This window comes from Rhinolophus ferrumequinum, chromosome 17 (genome assembly GCF_004115265.2).
Source record: "Rhinolophus ferrumequinum isolate MPI-CBG mRhiFer1 chromosome 17, mRhiFer1_v1.p, whole genome shotgun sequence".
NCBI lineage: Eukaryota > Metazoa > Chordata > Mammalia > Chiroptera > Rhinolophidae > Rhinolophus > Rhinolophus ferrumequinum.
In genome coordinates, this window is record NC_046300.1 from 31,777,469 (window position 1) to 31,794,006 (window position 16,538).

Genomic DNA, 16,538 nt, shown 5'->3' on the forward strand with positions numbered 1-16,538 from the left:
CAACTCTTTTTTCATTCAGTCAATATTAGATCCTGATATACGGCAGGAACTAATAATTTGGCAGATCAAGAGAGAGACAATCCCTGTCTCCACACTTCTAAATTAGTGAGAGAGGCAAACATTAATCAGATAATCAGATAAATAGAAGTTGCCAACTGTGATAAGTGCAGGGTAATTAGAAGGCATGACTTGGCACCAATGAATAAATCTGAAGCTAACACTTATATTCGAGTTTAACAATCATAATTCAAAGTTTCTCTAAGCAATAAAGCATTTATTGGTTAAAATTGCCTTTTTAACTGTTAAACAATAAAATTATTAAAGATTTTCTTATTTTAAGTGACATAGTACTCTCTCACAGTGAAAAAGTCAGTGATAATAGTAATGGCTAATCTTAATTAAGCACCTATTATGTGCCAGGCACTGTTATCCGAAGTGCTTTATCCACGTTGATTCATTTACTCCTCAACACAGGCCTATGCAGTGGGGGTAACATTAGGACTGACATTTTACAGATGAGCAAACTGAGGCATAGAGAGGATAAGTCACATGGACAGGGAAGTAGGTAGGTCAGGGTTCTAAATACTTCCCTGTGAAGCTTCCTGTCTTACATGTAATGGTCTTACAGTGGATGTTAGTCAGTTCTCTTCCAATCTTTCTGAAATTATCAACAGGGCTTTTACACCCATTCCTTTTTAATCCCTGTTACATTTCCTCAGTAAGTAAAAAAAAAAAAAAAAAAAAAAAAGTATGTTTTAGTTTATTTGATTGAGTAAAGCTCCAGCAACAAACATGATGCCATTGATCCGATCTCTGTAGGTAAAAGGAAGGGTATATCCATAAGCTCTTTATTATTAAGAAGGAATTCAGTAATTAAATTACAAATTTTATTACAACTCAATTTGAATTATAGACCTTTCCTTCTGCTTTAAAAGAGCAAATGCAGTTTTTAGAATAGCATTTTTAATTATTCAAGATTTAAAGATTTACTGTTTCAAATGCTTATTTTAATATTTAGGTAATTCCTACTTAAATGCTACTGAAATGATCAAGAGCATATTCTTGGCTTTTAGGAAAACCTGAATGCCCGGTGCATCCAACAGAGCTGGTGTTTGTCTTAGACCAGTCCCGGGACGTGACAGAGCAGGAGTTTGAGCAGATGAAGAAGATGATGTCTTCCGTGGTAAGCAGCATCAGAGTCCGGGACAACAGCTGCCCCGTGGGAGCGCGCATTGCCGTCCTCTCCTATAACTCCCACGCCAGGCACCTCATCCGCTTCTCAGATGCCTACAAGAAGCCACGGCTCCTCAAGGAAATCGAAGCTATCCCTTACGAGAGATCCTCAGACGGCAGGGAGATCGGCCACGCAATGAGGTTTATTTCCAGGAATGTCTTCAAGCGAACTCTCCCAGGGGCTCACACAAGAAGAATCGCCACGTTTTTCAGCAGCCGTCAATCTGCGGATGCTCAGTCCATCACCACGGCCACCATGGAATTCAGCGCCCTGGACATCATTCCCGTCGTCATTGCTTTCAGCAACGTGCCCGCCATCAAGCGTGCATTTATGGTAAGTGGGTTAAGCCTTTCGCAGAACTTTTTTTTTTTTTGGGGGGGGGTGAGGGGTGGGGTGGAGCCAAATTCAGAAGCCTCCATAACAAAGTACAGCATTATACTATTTATTACTCTATACCGGATAAGACCCTTATATGCATTGTCCTGTTTAATTCCAACAAGTATTAGGTGGGTGCAAAAGTAATTGCGGTTTAAAAGGTTAAAAATAATTGCAAAAACCGCAATTACTTTTGCTTTTAAACCGCAATTACTTTTGCACCAATCTAATATAATTGTTATTCCCATTGTATTAATGAGAAAACTGAGCCTGGAAGACTTAACTTGTATGCCCAGGGCCAAATAGCTAAGAAGTGGCAATGTCAGGACTTAAACCCAGGTTTGCTCTTCTAGTGCTTCTGCAAGGGACTCTCTGAGTTGCTGCTGGGTATAAAAATACTACCGTGTTTCTCCTACAATAAGACCTAGCCGGACAATCAGCTCTAATGCGTCTTTTGGAACAAAAATTAATATAAGACCCAGTATTATATTATATTATACCCAGTCTTATAGTAAAATAAGACTCGGTCTTATAGTATATTATATAAGACCCGGTCTTATAATAAAATAAGACTGGGTCTTATATTAATTTTTGCTCCAAAAGACACTTAGAGCTGATTGTCTGGCTAGGTCTTATTTTCGGGGAAACACGGTAAATCAGGAAGGCCAATAAACATTCCTCGATGTCACTTCTATGGCTAGAATAGTAATCATTGCTCCACAATAAAAGCCACTTGACTGATTTTATAACTTCACCAATCATTTAACTATTTTATGAAGGAAAAGCCATTCTAGTTGGAGCTTCTTAGATTAAGGATTAAAATATCCTTACTGTGTAGCATTTCTAAATAAACCACCTGGGATCAAGACAACATTTTTTTTTAATTGAGGTATAATTGAAATATAACATTATATTAGTTTCAGGTGTACAACATAATGATTTAATATTTGTATATATTGTGAGATGATCACCACAATAAGTTAACATCTGTCACCTTACATAGTCACAAAATTTTTTTTCTTGTAATGAGAACTTTTAAGGTTTACTGTCTTAGCAACTTTTAAATATGCATACAATATTAACTGTACATTACATCCCAGGACTTACCTATTTTATAACTGGCAGTTTGTACCTTTTGACCCCCTTCACCCATTTCAACCATTCCCCCACTTCTGGCAACCACTAATCTGGAGCCTCCTTTTCTTTTCCCTGCTCTCCAAGCCTCAGACTCCCCAGGTAGGTTACTAACAATAAGGCCAAATTGGAAAGGGTTGGGAGTTGTACAAAGGAGAGCTAGCTGCCTGGACACGGATCTGGGTCTGCACTGTAAAGCCAGCTTCAAGCCTGGTTCAAGCCTAGTGGGGACTCAAAGATAGTTGTAAAATGCATACTGTGATTTCACTTGGTCTTCTGGAACTTGGGGCACGGCAGGGGCTTGGGGGCTGTCTCTGATCCTCCTTAAATGGCTTCTGTGTCCAGTGTAGTTGGATCAGTCCTTTTGTTACCAAATTCAAGGGGTTCACCACTTGGGGTGTTCTATTCAAGAATGAGACATGGTTGTTCTTAGGTAGTTTCTTTTACTTGCAGCAAGTAAAGGAGACAGGAGATTTACATCCAAAGCTCTGTCTCCTCCAAAGGAGGTATAGCCATTACTTATATACACTATTCGGTTAATTATATGTTGATTTCTTCTTTCAGGGGGCTAAATTTATCCTGATTTGGTTAATTATAAGCTGATTTCTTTTTTGCAGTTGGCTGCACTTATTCAGTTGGGTTCCAGTCAAGCTCATCCTGTTATATCTGTGTCTGCAAAATACTGTGCTGTGTTTTAACATTTAGCAAGAATAGCATTGAGTAAGAACTGCCCAGACCTTGAGACCTTTGTCCTCTCTAACACTTTAACCTTTCTTTGAGCTTCAGTTCCCTCATCTGTAAAATGGAGATGATGAACATAAGAACAAACTCATTGGGTTGCTGAGATCATGAATAGGAAAGTGCTTTGTAGTCTCTAATGACCCATGTAGCACCCACCCTGTGCCAGTAAGTGCTTTTCAATTATGAACTCATTTAATGTCTACAGTAGCCCTGTTCAGTGGAAAGTAGTATCATTATTCCATTTTGCAGATGCGGAAACAGTGGCAAAGTAACTTGTCATACAGCTAAAGGGGGCGTCAGGGCTTAAACCCAGGCAGTGCCCTCAGCCACTCTGATATGCTGTGCCACCATAGAAGCAGCAGCATTGCTCTTCCTACCTCTTAGTTTTCTGAACAATCCTGGGAAGTTCTTACAGCCCCACCCACTAAGCTGTTCTTTCTCTTGCTTCTACTTCTTGCAGATTGATGACACTGGCACATTCCAAGTAATAACTGTTCGATCTGGGACCGACTACATGCCGGCATTAGAGAGACTCCAGAGGTGCACTTTCTGCTATGGTAAGACCCACAGAGAGAACATAATTTGATCAGGCCTGTTAAATATATTGAGGCACTGTTGGCAGGAGTGGCTGGAATTTGGCAGCAAGAACACGCATGGCCTTGGGAGAATTTCCCTGGGACTCACCTCATCACACTGCATCGTCCAGGGGTGGTGCTCTCAGCTCAGCGAGCAGGTCGGCTCCATGTGTCACATCAGGAGGGTTACATTCCAGGCTTCTCTGCTTCATGCCGCTTCCAGGAAACAGTAATGATTTTTAGAAAAATTTAGCCTGTCTCATTGCCAAGTTTTTCATGTTGCAAAGTATGCTTATGTGTTTTCTAAATCTCAAAAGTTCACAACCCCAAAGAAATGTTTTACAGTAGAGGGGGAAATTAGCAGAAACTCATGTATGTCTCATTGAAAAGACGCTTCATAGATTCCCAAATGTCAAGCATCATCAACAAGATTTGCAGTGCTTGTTTGTGTGTTGTGTTTTATACAGTCTATAGGCCTAGCTAGAGAACTGGCTGGACCTGTATTTGAGTATTCTAATAATTTGAAAGTTCTAGTAATTGTGAAAAGAGTGAAAGCCGCTGAGATTATGGGTGGGTGTGAGAGCTAACCGTTATCAAATATTTATCAGAAACCATGCACTTTTCTGATAGCGTTACATAACACTGATGATGGTGAGGATGACATTTAGTAGTTAAACTATTGTACTTATTGTGTTCCAAACAGTCTTCTAATTGTTTCCTTCAATCCTCATAGTCACCCTAAAACATTTAAACTATTGTTAGCTCCATTTTACAGATGAAGAAAGTGAGGCTTAGAGAGATGAAGTAATTTGCTCAGGGCTTCACAGCCAGAGCAAACCCAGGAAAACTGGCTTTAAAACGACTGCAATTTATGGGGCACAAAGATCCCATTATTCTGTTCCCTGAAACTGTATTTGTCCTTGAAGGAAATGCTTAATTCCTCTCCTTCTCTATGTGTATCAATGTGTAACTCTTGCTGTGTAACCGACCTCACAGGGAGGTGGTAACTCTGAGGGAGAAGCAGAATTTCTTCTAATAATGCTCTCTTCTTCCCGTCTTCCCCTCTGCTTCCTTCTAATCAATCTCTCCCTCATTACCTCCCCTCTTCTCTCTCTCTCTCCTCTTCTCTCTCTTCTGTCTCTCTCCCTCTCTCTCTCTCCCCTCCTCTCCCTTCCCCACCCCTCCGTTCCCCTCTTTTCCCCTCCCCGTTTCCCCCTCCCCCCATCCCCTCTTCACCCCCTTCTCTCTCTCTCTCTCAATTGCACAGGTCACGTAGGAACTAGCATTCTTACTCAGAGCCTGTAATGTGCTAACCAGACTGTGGGGAGGTGCCTCCCACCCTCTACAGTCTCAGGTGCACTTTGGAACATGTCAGTTATAGCAGCGGGCTGGTATATTACACAGTCAGAAGTTGCACATGTGCGACTGGGGATAGATTTTGGCTCCATTTCTTGGCTTAAACCCTTGTTTCGTCTCTGAGGCATATAATGGAAGATATTTTGGCTATCGTTTACTGCAATTAAAAAACCCCACAAAATTGAACAAATGGGAAGCCTGCTGTCCCTGATTTTAGAAACTGCCTTGTACACAGGTGACTGCTCTGTCATCTGACTATTAAACATGGTCATAAAATTTTACTGCATTTCAGTAAGGGAAATAGAACTTGTCCAGAGCCACATTGAGTCGAGGAGCAAGAATAAAGTTGGGAAGTTTGCTACATCCCCTAAGATCTGCACTCTGGTTATTAACCTTTTATCTCATCGCTTTTATTTGTGGCCCGGGCCTGTATCTAAGTACCAGCTGTCCACATGCATGTTATTCCATTCTCATTCTTCTCTTTAGTTTTTAAAGAGGCCATTCTCATCCTTAACCATTAGCTATTACTGCAAAGCTAGGATTACAGAATGTCAGTCCTAGAAGGGCTCTCCGGGTGAATCTGATCCAATCAGCTAATTATGCAGAGGAATTGTGCAGAACTTAGGCCCGGGGTGACTTGGACAGAAACACACAGAATGCACGTTACTGGGTACAGTAAGACCAAACCCCAGGTATCCTGGCTTTCAGGCCAAGGGGCCTCCCCGCATATCTCTAACAACAGAACACTAACTTCCTATGTAGAAACGTGCAGAAATACTGCTATATCCTTTGACAAAATGATGTTACTCTCCTACCCTCAGTGTCTTCTGTAAAATTAGAAGATTAAGTGAACTTTAAGATCCTTCTATTTCCTTTTTTTTTATTTCTCTGAATATTCATTGTGACAGAGTCAATCAAATTCACTCTTTTAATTACGATATATTCTTTTCTTAAATGAGATATGCATATTTATTAAAATGACTTTGTTTTATAAAAGTCCTTTAATATTCAGTATATTCATTTATGTAACAAACACATATTGAGCTTTCAACTAATAATCACTGCGGAGATAACAGCATGAACCGCAGTTTTGGCCTTAAGGTCTGTACACAGACATTGAATTATAAACCCCTTATTCAAAACGAAATAAAAGATTCACTGCTTTCTTCATTCTTTTTAAGCAGATTACTTTTCATAGCCCAGTGTGAGCCATTGGTTTAACCTGTATATTGTCCATTTTGAAAGACCATTAGCTTTTATGTAATGATACAGTATACTCTTACAAGCATGAGATAAATTGTCCCTTGTAAGCTTTAAAAATTTAAAACACAGCCAAGATGAAACTTCTGTTGCAAGCTGCCTAAATTTTAAGTCAGATAGCATTAGTGACGACACGGGCTGGGTATAAAAATCTGTCCTTTTGGATATAGATACAAACCACGCCTAGGAAATCTTCCTTTGTTGCTATCACAGTCATTGAGTAACTATTTTAACATCAAAGATCACGCAGCTTCCAAATGTTGAAATATTTGAGAGGCTATCTTTCCACTTCTGTTTAGTAACCCTACGTGACTTTTGGTTGGCAGATGTATGCAAACCGGATGCTTCCTGTGATCAAGCCAGACCACCCCCTGTGCAGTCTTACATAGATGCTGCTTTCCTTCTGGATGGCTCCCGGCATGTGGGAAGTGCTGAATTTGAAGACATAAGAGGCTTCCTGGGAGCGCTGCTAGATCACTTTGAAATCACGCCGGAGCCTGAGACCTCTGTCACCGGAGACCGGGTGGCCCTGTTAAGCCATGCTCCCCCCAACTTCCTACCCAATACTCAGAGGAGTCCCATTAGAACTGAGTTCAACCTTACCACCTACAACAGTAAACGCCTCATGAAGAGGCATGTGGAAGAAGCAGTGCAACAACCGAATGGAAATGCTTTTATTGGTCACGCCTTACAGTGGACGGTGGACAATATCTTCTTAAGTGCGCCCAATCTGAGAAGAAACAAGGTCATATTTGTGATATCTGCTGGGGAAACCAGTCACTTGGACAGGGAAACCTTAAAGAAAGAGTCTTCGAGAGCCAAATGTCAAGGCTATGCCCTATTTGTGATTTCCCTTGGCCCTGCTTGGAACGACAAGGAACTGGAGGACCTAGCCAGTCACCCTTTGGATCAGCACCTGGTCCAGCTTGGCCGAATTCATAAACCTGACCACAGATTTGGTGTGAAGTTTGTGAAATCCTTTATAAACTCAATCAGGCGTAAGTCACCAAATCAGTTCTCTCTTGCACATTTATGGTATACTTCGTATTCCCAAAAGAAGGGTTGATGAGCTGACATGGATTCTTGGAAGCCTCTGTGTGTCTTCAAGGGTACTGCAGGGTCAGAAAGGAAAATATGTCATGATGAATAGTGGAGGGAGGAAACCTCTGATTCCTAAGCATTTAATTTTCTGGCTCATCTTTTTTATGTCTCTGGTTCCTATGGAGAAGCAATCAAAACAAGCAGCTGCTCACACATCTGTCTAGTGTAGCAGTGTAGTGGGGGGGGAGCAGGGGGGCGGGGTCAAACCTCAGCCTTGACTTTAGCTACAAAGTAGAAACCCTAGCCATGTAACATTAGCATGCTGCCCTTTGATGGAAAGTTTCATCAGTTAACATACCAGAAGAGAGAGCCAAAGAAAAATTCAACAGTTCTTGCCTTTGTTTCTACAAGTTCCAAGGACAGCGTTTGAAGTATTAGGAGATACTACCATATTACCTGTCAGAATGAAGCATATATCCTTGTAAAACTTTCTCAGCCTTGTTAATGACTTTTTATGATGGCAGTAATTAGTATAGCTGGTGCCCATAAAATAAAAATGCCCATATTTCTTGGAGTGAGTTTGCCTTGAATGTATGCAATTCATTTTTAATGCAACAGGAAACATAAAAATAATTTTTTTTAAAGCCGTATCTTGATAATGACTGGAGGTTGGAAAGCACTTGGTTGAATTTCTGAATGTTTTCATGGCAAATGAACCCTTGGAGTTCAGAAAAAGAAAAATGAACACACAGGCTAAAGAGCACCCGGTGGAGTAGTGTAAGGGAGGTTCTGAGTGTGTCTCCAACGTGTCACTAAAATGACATGGTGAGAGCAGTTAAGGCTGCAAAGACACCGTCTAGTCAGTGCAAGGGAGGTCTGAGGAGCCTTGGGAAATTGCTGATGGGACTCGGCTGCTCCAAGTGTGAGGCGAGGACCAACGGTGGCATTGGCATGACCTGGGACCTTCTGAAAAATGCAGAATCTCAGGCCCTACTCCAAAGATTCTGAACCAGACTCTGCATTTTATCAAGACCTCCAGGTGATTCCTATGCACACAGGGTTTGAGATACAGTGACATGGGAGCAGTAAGCTCCCACAGTGAAATCCTGTGAACGTGTTCTGGAGTAGGAACCAGAAAGAGGAGCTAGAAAGAAGAAGGAAAAACAAATGGGGGCTCGGGGTTCATTCTGAAGGAAGTAATCACAGGCATTCGTATGGGTAAAACAAAAGAACACCTTGAGAGACTCTGAGAAACTTATAAAGAAATACTCCATAGGCAAAAAGTTGACAGGAAGTTTAAAATGGAACTTCCTTCCCCAGTCCCCCAAAATTCTTAGTGGTGTTTCATGGTAATTAGGCAAACTACAGACATACCTCAGAAATATTGCAGGTTTAGTTCCAGACTACAGCAACAGAGCAAGTATAACAATAAAGTAAATCATAATCTTCTTGCTGGTGCAAAGTGTTGCTTTCGATTTATAAAAAACGCAACCTCTGTGAAGCACAGTAGAGCAGGGTGCCTGTATTTGATTAGATAAATGACTTCCTCACCACCACCCAGGACAAGAGGAAGAGCTGTTTTAAGAATAATTACTTGGAGTCAGTGAGAGATATCGAAAGTCCTTTTTGGAAAACTAGAGTCATGACACAGTTATACACCACTTTTCTAGAAATTAAGTATCTAGAAATCTCCAGTCTTTAAAATATAGCTGTAGAAGTGCAAGAGGTTGAAAAAGGCTTTGACAAAATCATATTCGAGGCTGCATACTTAATTTCATAGCAGGTCCACAGACTCTTACTCACCCATTCAACATTAACATGTATGTATCAGGTGTGGGCCACCCACTTTTCAGTGTGGAGTATCAAGGAGTGAGTGAAACAGACAGGTCACCGCCCTCCTGGGGATCCTAGTCCAGCTCCCTCTCTGTCATGTGACTCTTACTTAACACAGTGTTGTGATAGTTGGTGATCAAGCACACTCCATTTCAAAATCAACACATTTTCTAAATGAAACTACTAACAAATAACCTGATGCTTAGCGTTAAGACAGATAAAAAATTAAAAATCAGAGGCACAGTAAGGGAAACTTCTTTCTCGGGCCATTCAGTCTAGAAGCACACAGCCCAATCTATGCCAGCAGCTCTGGAGACGGTACTGTATCACAAGCCCAGGACAAACCTGCTACTTAGGACCTTGGTTCACCAGGAAGAGATGTAATTGTGTTTAACAAGTTTGTTCAATGTAATGCTTCAAGGAAATAATACATTTTTTAAAGTTTCCCAGAAAAATGGTTTTTAAATGTTGAACTGGTGTGGAAAGAGGCATGCTTTATTATTATGAAAAATTAATAGACTTCCAAATAAAATGAGCCACTAATGAATTAAACCCAAGATGGCGCTACTGTTTATGTTGTTTTTAATGATACAGAGACTATAAAGGGAATGTCCTTTCCCTTTGCATTTGGATATTTCAAAAGTGCAAATAAAAATAACTGTTGTAATTAGTTCATGTCAATTAGAGGCCAGACTCTTAGGACTGGCTCATGATATCGCCTCTAATGTCTGACCAACTTGGGCAGCTAAGGGTATCTTATTGAAAAGTACATTGAATTCTCCACCTATAAATTTGGCAGAGATGTATTTTTTTAAACCCAGTTTTAGAGACTCTCCTGAGAAATCTGCTTTCATCTCATATGGCCACCTTAGTTGGTATATTTCTTCGCTGGATGTTGAAAACAGTGAAGTGAGACTTTGCATACAGAGCAGGTTGCTATAATGTTAATAGCGTGAATAAGAGACTCATCACAACTTGTTGTCTTCCTAGGTGCCATCAACAAATATCCACCAATAAACTTCAAAACAAAATGCAATAGACTCAGCTCTGCAAATCCACAGCAGCACCTACAAGAGTTGCGAAGGTATTATTCATCTGCTATTACTTGACAAATGGACCCTCCTCTTTCTTCTCCTCCTTCTCTATTGTTTCCTCTCACTCCTTTTCTTCCTAATCCCCCTCCTCCATCCTATTTGGACAAAATCTATTGCTAAACAATGGAAACTATAATGTGAAGGAACAAGAGTTAATCAAAAATGACCAGGTTGATTTGAAAACCAAAAAAACAGATTAAGTAGAGAAAATCTAGTTGTTGAAATAAAACAACCACTGGGACTCCCCAGTGACAATAAGCATACCTAATGACCAGATACTGGCTCACAAATATCATGCCCCCCTAAAAAGGAACCAGGGCTTCTTAGAAAAATGGCTAATTCTAGGCTGCAGTGGGGAACGTACAATGTGAGCCTCAACGTATGTTATGCCAGAAAGCAAGAAAGTAGTCCCAACCAGCAGTGTCGTATCAAAAGGACAAAGGACCTATCTTGAAAGGATATCCACTGGCCCAATGTTGGACAATTTGAACATCAGAAAGAATAATGACAGTAATGGATTAAAATACATTGAATCTTAAAAAGCCACAAATCTATAGAAATGCCCTACAAAGGAGGAGGTGAGGGAAAGCTTTTTTTGTTTTTGTAGAAGTATGCTAGCTAATAAATGTAGAAGAAATGGTAGAATTAGAAAATCACCAATTTGTAATCCCAAATGTAATAACTGAGTCAGTAAGGATCAAAGAATGCTAAAACCACTGGGTGACAGGTTGTTGGGGTACAGGCTAGTTACACAGTCTCGTGGAACCGCTCTCCTATTATGTATTAATTACAAAGAGGGAAATGTGCTTTTACATGGTGAGGTCTGGCAGTAAGATCAGGCAGTACCCACTTCAACCACGATCTGACATCATGTGCCTCCTGAGGTGATGTAAGGAGACATATAACATCATCTGCGTGACATTCCTCCTAGAAATGTTTGACCTAAGTGTAATAATGAGGAAACCATTGGACAATTCCAGAATGTGGAATATTCTTCAGAACTGTTAGCATATATTCTTCATAGGTTTCAATGTCATACACAGCAGAGGGATGTGGGGTACTGTTCTAGAATGGGAAAGACTAAAGAGACTTAAATAGCCAAGTGCAATAGTGTGAATTTCAATTGGATCATAGATCAGGAAAAAAAAAACTTACATACCTGATATTTGTGGGACAATTGGGGAAATTTGAGTATAAACAATATGTTGGATGATATTAATCCATGTGGATTTCCTTATTGTGGTAAAAGCATCATATTAGTATAAGAATGTCGTTGTTCTTGAGAGAGATAAGCTAAAGTATTTGAAAGTAACATGCATGATGGGTGCAGCCTACTGTCAGGTGGTTTTCCTAATGGGAAGTAGGATGGTGTGCGTGTATGTATGTTATAGAATAAAAAGAAACAGAATATACCTAAAGATAGGAATGCAAGTAGAACTTAATGCTTTTCAATTAAGACATTTAAAAAATATCAACAAAGGCAAAAGTTATTTCTTTTAAAACTTAATAATATATATCATCTTTCACATTTCCAAATATTACTTACACTTTTAAAATTAGAAATAATTTACACGAAGTAGTTACAAGAGTGCTTCTTTTATTCAGTGGTAAAACCATGCTGTACTAACACACACATACCTGCCCAACATCTGACTGAAGTCAAATGTGCACCAGCCCCCGGGAAGCACACTTAGGCAGATGCCTTTGACAGCTTGCCTACTTTTATTGTGTAGCGTGTGCATTTCTGTGTAGTGATCAGGGCCAGAGAGGTACTCCCAACCCAGAAGCCCCAGCTCCAGAAGCTCTAAGAAGCCTCTGCCTGGAATCGCTTTTCTCATCTTGCTGGGAGTCAGGGGAACTGTCCAGCACCAAATGGTTCCTGAAGTCAGGCCTAAAATAGGCCTGCGCAGTCAGTCCAAGAACAGGGCTCCCCCTGCTGCAGGTGTCTGGAAGTGTGGAAAGGTGTTTCGCATTTGCATTTGTGTTAGGCTCCACGGGTTATATAGCAGGCCGTAACTGCAAGGGCAGAAGCGGGAGCCAGCTTATACAAATTAAAAGGCACTTTTGGAAACCCCTCCCACCATGTATTCTATTTGAAGAGCAATATGAGTGGGGAGGGGGATTCACAGTGCTATTGGACGGGAAGTCTCTTCCCCTTCTCCACAGTGCCCTAGATAAACTAGAGGCTCAGCTTCTCTTACGAATCCAAAATGGTAAAATGTCAGGAACTGGTTGGGGCATCAGAAATTGAGACATGAAATCCACACCTCTCTGTGGGTCAAGTCCCTGCTGGTATGCTAGGCTGGGACAGCCCAGGCCTTCCCTAAGTAACCAAAGGCTGTAACGGTACCCAGCCACACAGCTGATTCTGAAACTCCCTGCCTGCGCCTTTCAAGAGAAGTGAGGCAGAACTGAGCACATAGAATTGAGGAAGATGAGAATGCCTGCTAGGCAAGAGGCCTGGCCATAAAGATGCCTTGCCAAGTCGTCAGAATAACTTACATAAAAATGAGATCATTCTGCTGTGAGATTTTAAGAAATACAGGTAGAAGGTGATTCTTATCAAATGGAAAAGAAAAGAACTGGACCAAAACACAGGCAACCAGGGAGACAGATGGCCAGTGAGGGTGAGATTGCAGAGTAGCCTCTTTGTCAGCACTTAGAGCTGCTCAGAGGCAACAAAAGACAGAAAGCCACCTGCTTATTGCTTCATCCAGTCAGGAAAGCACTTGTGCCAGCCTTTAAAGCAGTGAAAGACCAGAGCCAGGACAACTGAATTGTAAAAATGGACATGGTCACCAATGCCATATGAATAATACATCTGTTGTAATTCTGCTTTCCAAAGTATGTTTTCTGGACACAAAATATGTATTACAGTAAAAAGAATTCTTGAAATAGAAGCAATCTTGTCTGCATTTTCTACTCCAGTGAATCCAGTCAATTAGTAAATGCAATATGACTGAGTCCTGATTATCTGCATAGAGGGAGGAATCTGTGATCACAGAGAACTGAAATCTACGATTTGTCCTACCCACCTCATTTTATCTAGTTGCCACATCTTTCCACAAGCTTTGCTGGAGCTGGGCACAAGTTGCAAAATGAATCAATTGTATTTCATTTCTGTTTCTTTATCTTCCCTACCTATTTGTTGGAGTTACCAATCAGTAAAAAAGTATCTAGAATAGGAGAAAGAAACCCAAAAAGTCTATATGATTCCCAAACAAGGTAATCAAATGCTTCTTATCAAATCCTAGCTCCTATATACAACAGAGTGAAAAAATGGGAATTCAGACATATGGTAGTTATCGTTGTTCAACCTTGTGAGAATAAAAATATTTGTGGCAAAAAAAAGCAATGCCATGTTATAGAAGCAGTTACCAATTGAATAACTTTTTCTTAACAAAGATAACTAAACTTACCATAGTAAAGATCCAATAGAAAGAGAGGTGGGTTGGGGGAAAGAGACCAGTGTAGATAAGATAAACTCAAACCGTGAAAACTGTTCCAGATTCAAAAGAATGTAATCTCCATGACAGTGGAGCCATGTTCTGTGCATACAGACAATTAGGATTTTGCGGAATTTGAGTTCATAATATTTACCCTGGAAAATAATAAGAAAATACAGAGAAGAGCAAAAGATGGGAAAGGTGTGAGGAAATTGGATTTGCACTGAAATTTAGCCAAGACTGCTGCTCTTGGTAACTGGGAGAAGTTTGTTGATCAACTTAGTACCTTCCTGAGAGCACTGACGAAGGGAACCGAGACACACTTTGGGATTTGAGTTTCAGAAGCCCAGACATATAGGATATAATGCATGGAGGCTTCGGGGTCTGTGTAACATGAACGACATGGTTTTCTTTGTTGGTTTGATGTCTCCTTCACCCCTAACGAGGATTATAGATGAAAGAAGAGTATGTGGTGTGAGAGAGAAGTGAAAGTAATTTAGTTTTAAATTCTTTCTGTATCTTTGCTGTACTCATTTTCTAAAGAGCGATGTGTCTGTGAGAGAGATTAGATTTATTACTGGTGAAAGGAGAAAAATCCCAATGTGAAGAAACAGATCATAGTGAATATTGCCATTGTTTTCCTTGTCTCCACATTTGGAGTTTTCGACTCTTCCCTTGACCACAATTCAGCGAATTTCTGAGACTTATTAGTACCGATAAACCTTCTCTTCTTGGGCCATCAGGCTGTCACATATTCACTGTCTATGAAGAACGTATATGCCAGGCGCCTCATACCTTCTTATCTGTCCAGCCGGCCCCAGGCCTTCTGCCTTCCGGTGGTTCTGCACCCATATCCAGGTGCTTCGGAAAGCATGACATTTCTCATTTCACTTTTATTCCAAATGTCTTAATAGTTCTTCTTAGTGTCCTGAATAAAAGCCTAGTTCACTGGAAGTACCCCTGGACTCTCAGTATCAGAAGAGTTGGGTTATAATCTCAGCTGTCACTGAACTTCACCCCTATATGCACCTCCGTTTCCCCACCTGTAACCAACAGAGGCCACGGTCACCAGTCTCGGGGATTTCAATTGTTGCTCACAACGTAGGTTGTTTCTATCCCCATTTTACACCTGAAGAAATAAGGATCACTCTAGTTAAGTGATTGCTCAGAGCTACTCAGCTAATGAGAAGCTGGAATATAAGAATGTTTTTGGAATCAGAACTCTTTCCATCACCTCTCTGTAAAATAATGACATCTGAAATGGCTCCGTTTCCTATGCTGTCCAATACAGTAGCCACTAGCTTCCAATGAAATGAAATTTAAAATTCCATTGTCTCAGTCACACTAACCATGTTCCAAGTGCTCAATAGCCACATGTGGTTGGTGGCTGCCATACTAGCCAGTGAAGATTATAGGACTTTTCCATCAGCTCAGAGTTTTATTAGACAGGCCAGAACTTCTAATCAGCACTTGGCTTCTATAATTCCTTGACTTCTGTCTAGCATCCAAAGCCTTCCAGAGCCGGACTCCTGCTCTCCTTTAATGTCGGGTTACTCATGATTCCCAAACTCTTTATGCGCCTGCCAGACAGGGCACTGTTTCTGTGTCGCTCACTGTACCTAACACAGTACCTTCCATAGAGCAGAGAGTAAACATTTGGATGGATGGGAAGAAGGGAGGGGCATTCATTTCTGCTGTCATTAGACAAATAATTACTGAGTGTCTACTATGTGCTACATAGTTCCTGGGATTACTATGGTGACCAGACATGGTCTTGTGAAATTCACTTTCTGTCTGGGAGGGTGGAAAAGCTGAGAACAGATCACAGAGAAGTTTACAAGTAAATAAAAACTCATAGTGTCATGAAAAAAATAAGCATGTTGTGCTAAGGGAGTGGAAGTTGAGTGGGACTAGGAAAACTAGACCTGGTGGTCTCTAATGAGGCACTATTTGAACCAAATCTGAAGGAGTCAACCATATGAAGTTTTGTGTGGAACCTGTTCCATGAAGAAGAAACTGTGCTGTTGAAATTATGCTTTTACATACTTTGATCAGATGTTGTATTCACCAGCTTCTGATATATCTGCCCAGTGTAAATCCCAGTTTAATAATCTTAATACAATTACTCTGAAGGAAGGATGCAACAATTAAATTAGAAAGACAGGCTGAAATAATCTACTAAAGGTGAAATGGCATTTATCTTTTATGTTTCTCTCTTTTGTTGTATAGCTTTGTTCGTGGACCACATGCAGCTGCCCTCAAAGAAGATGCATTACAGAAGGCTAAATTCTTTCAAGATAAAAAAATACATTTCAGGAGTAGCAAGAGGCAACAGAGATAATATTGTTTGAAATTTTATTAGAAACACATCCCGTACCTTTAAAAATGGGAAGAGGTGGTAGAAACGGTTCCCAAATGACATGATAAAGGAAGTGCTCCGAGAATTTAG

At 40.6% G+C, this 16,538-nt stretch overlaps 1 protein-coding gene across 1 annotated transcript in view; it reads left to right on the forward strand.

Annotated features, from left to right (window-relative positions):
- Nucleotides 1-16,538, forward strand: part of COL6A6 (collagen type VI alpha 6 chain) — a 122,889-nt gene extending 106,351 nt beyond the window's left edge. The window contains 7 exon segments of the mRNA XM_033131771.1: nt 1,074-1,567; nt 3,945-4,041; nt 7,002-7,673; nt 10,540-10,633; nt 16,319-16,388; nt 16,390-16,482; nt 16,485-16,538. Of these exon segments, the coding sequence (XP_032987662.1) occupies nt 1,074-1,567; nt 3,945-4,041; nt 7,002-7,673; nt 10,540-10,633; nt 16,319-16,388; nt 16,390-16,482; nt 16,485-16,538 (1,574 nt within the window).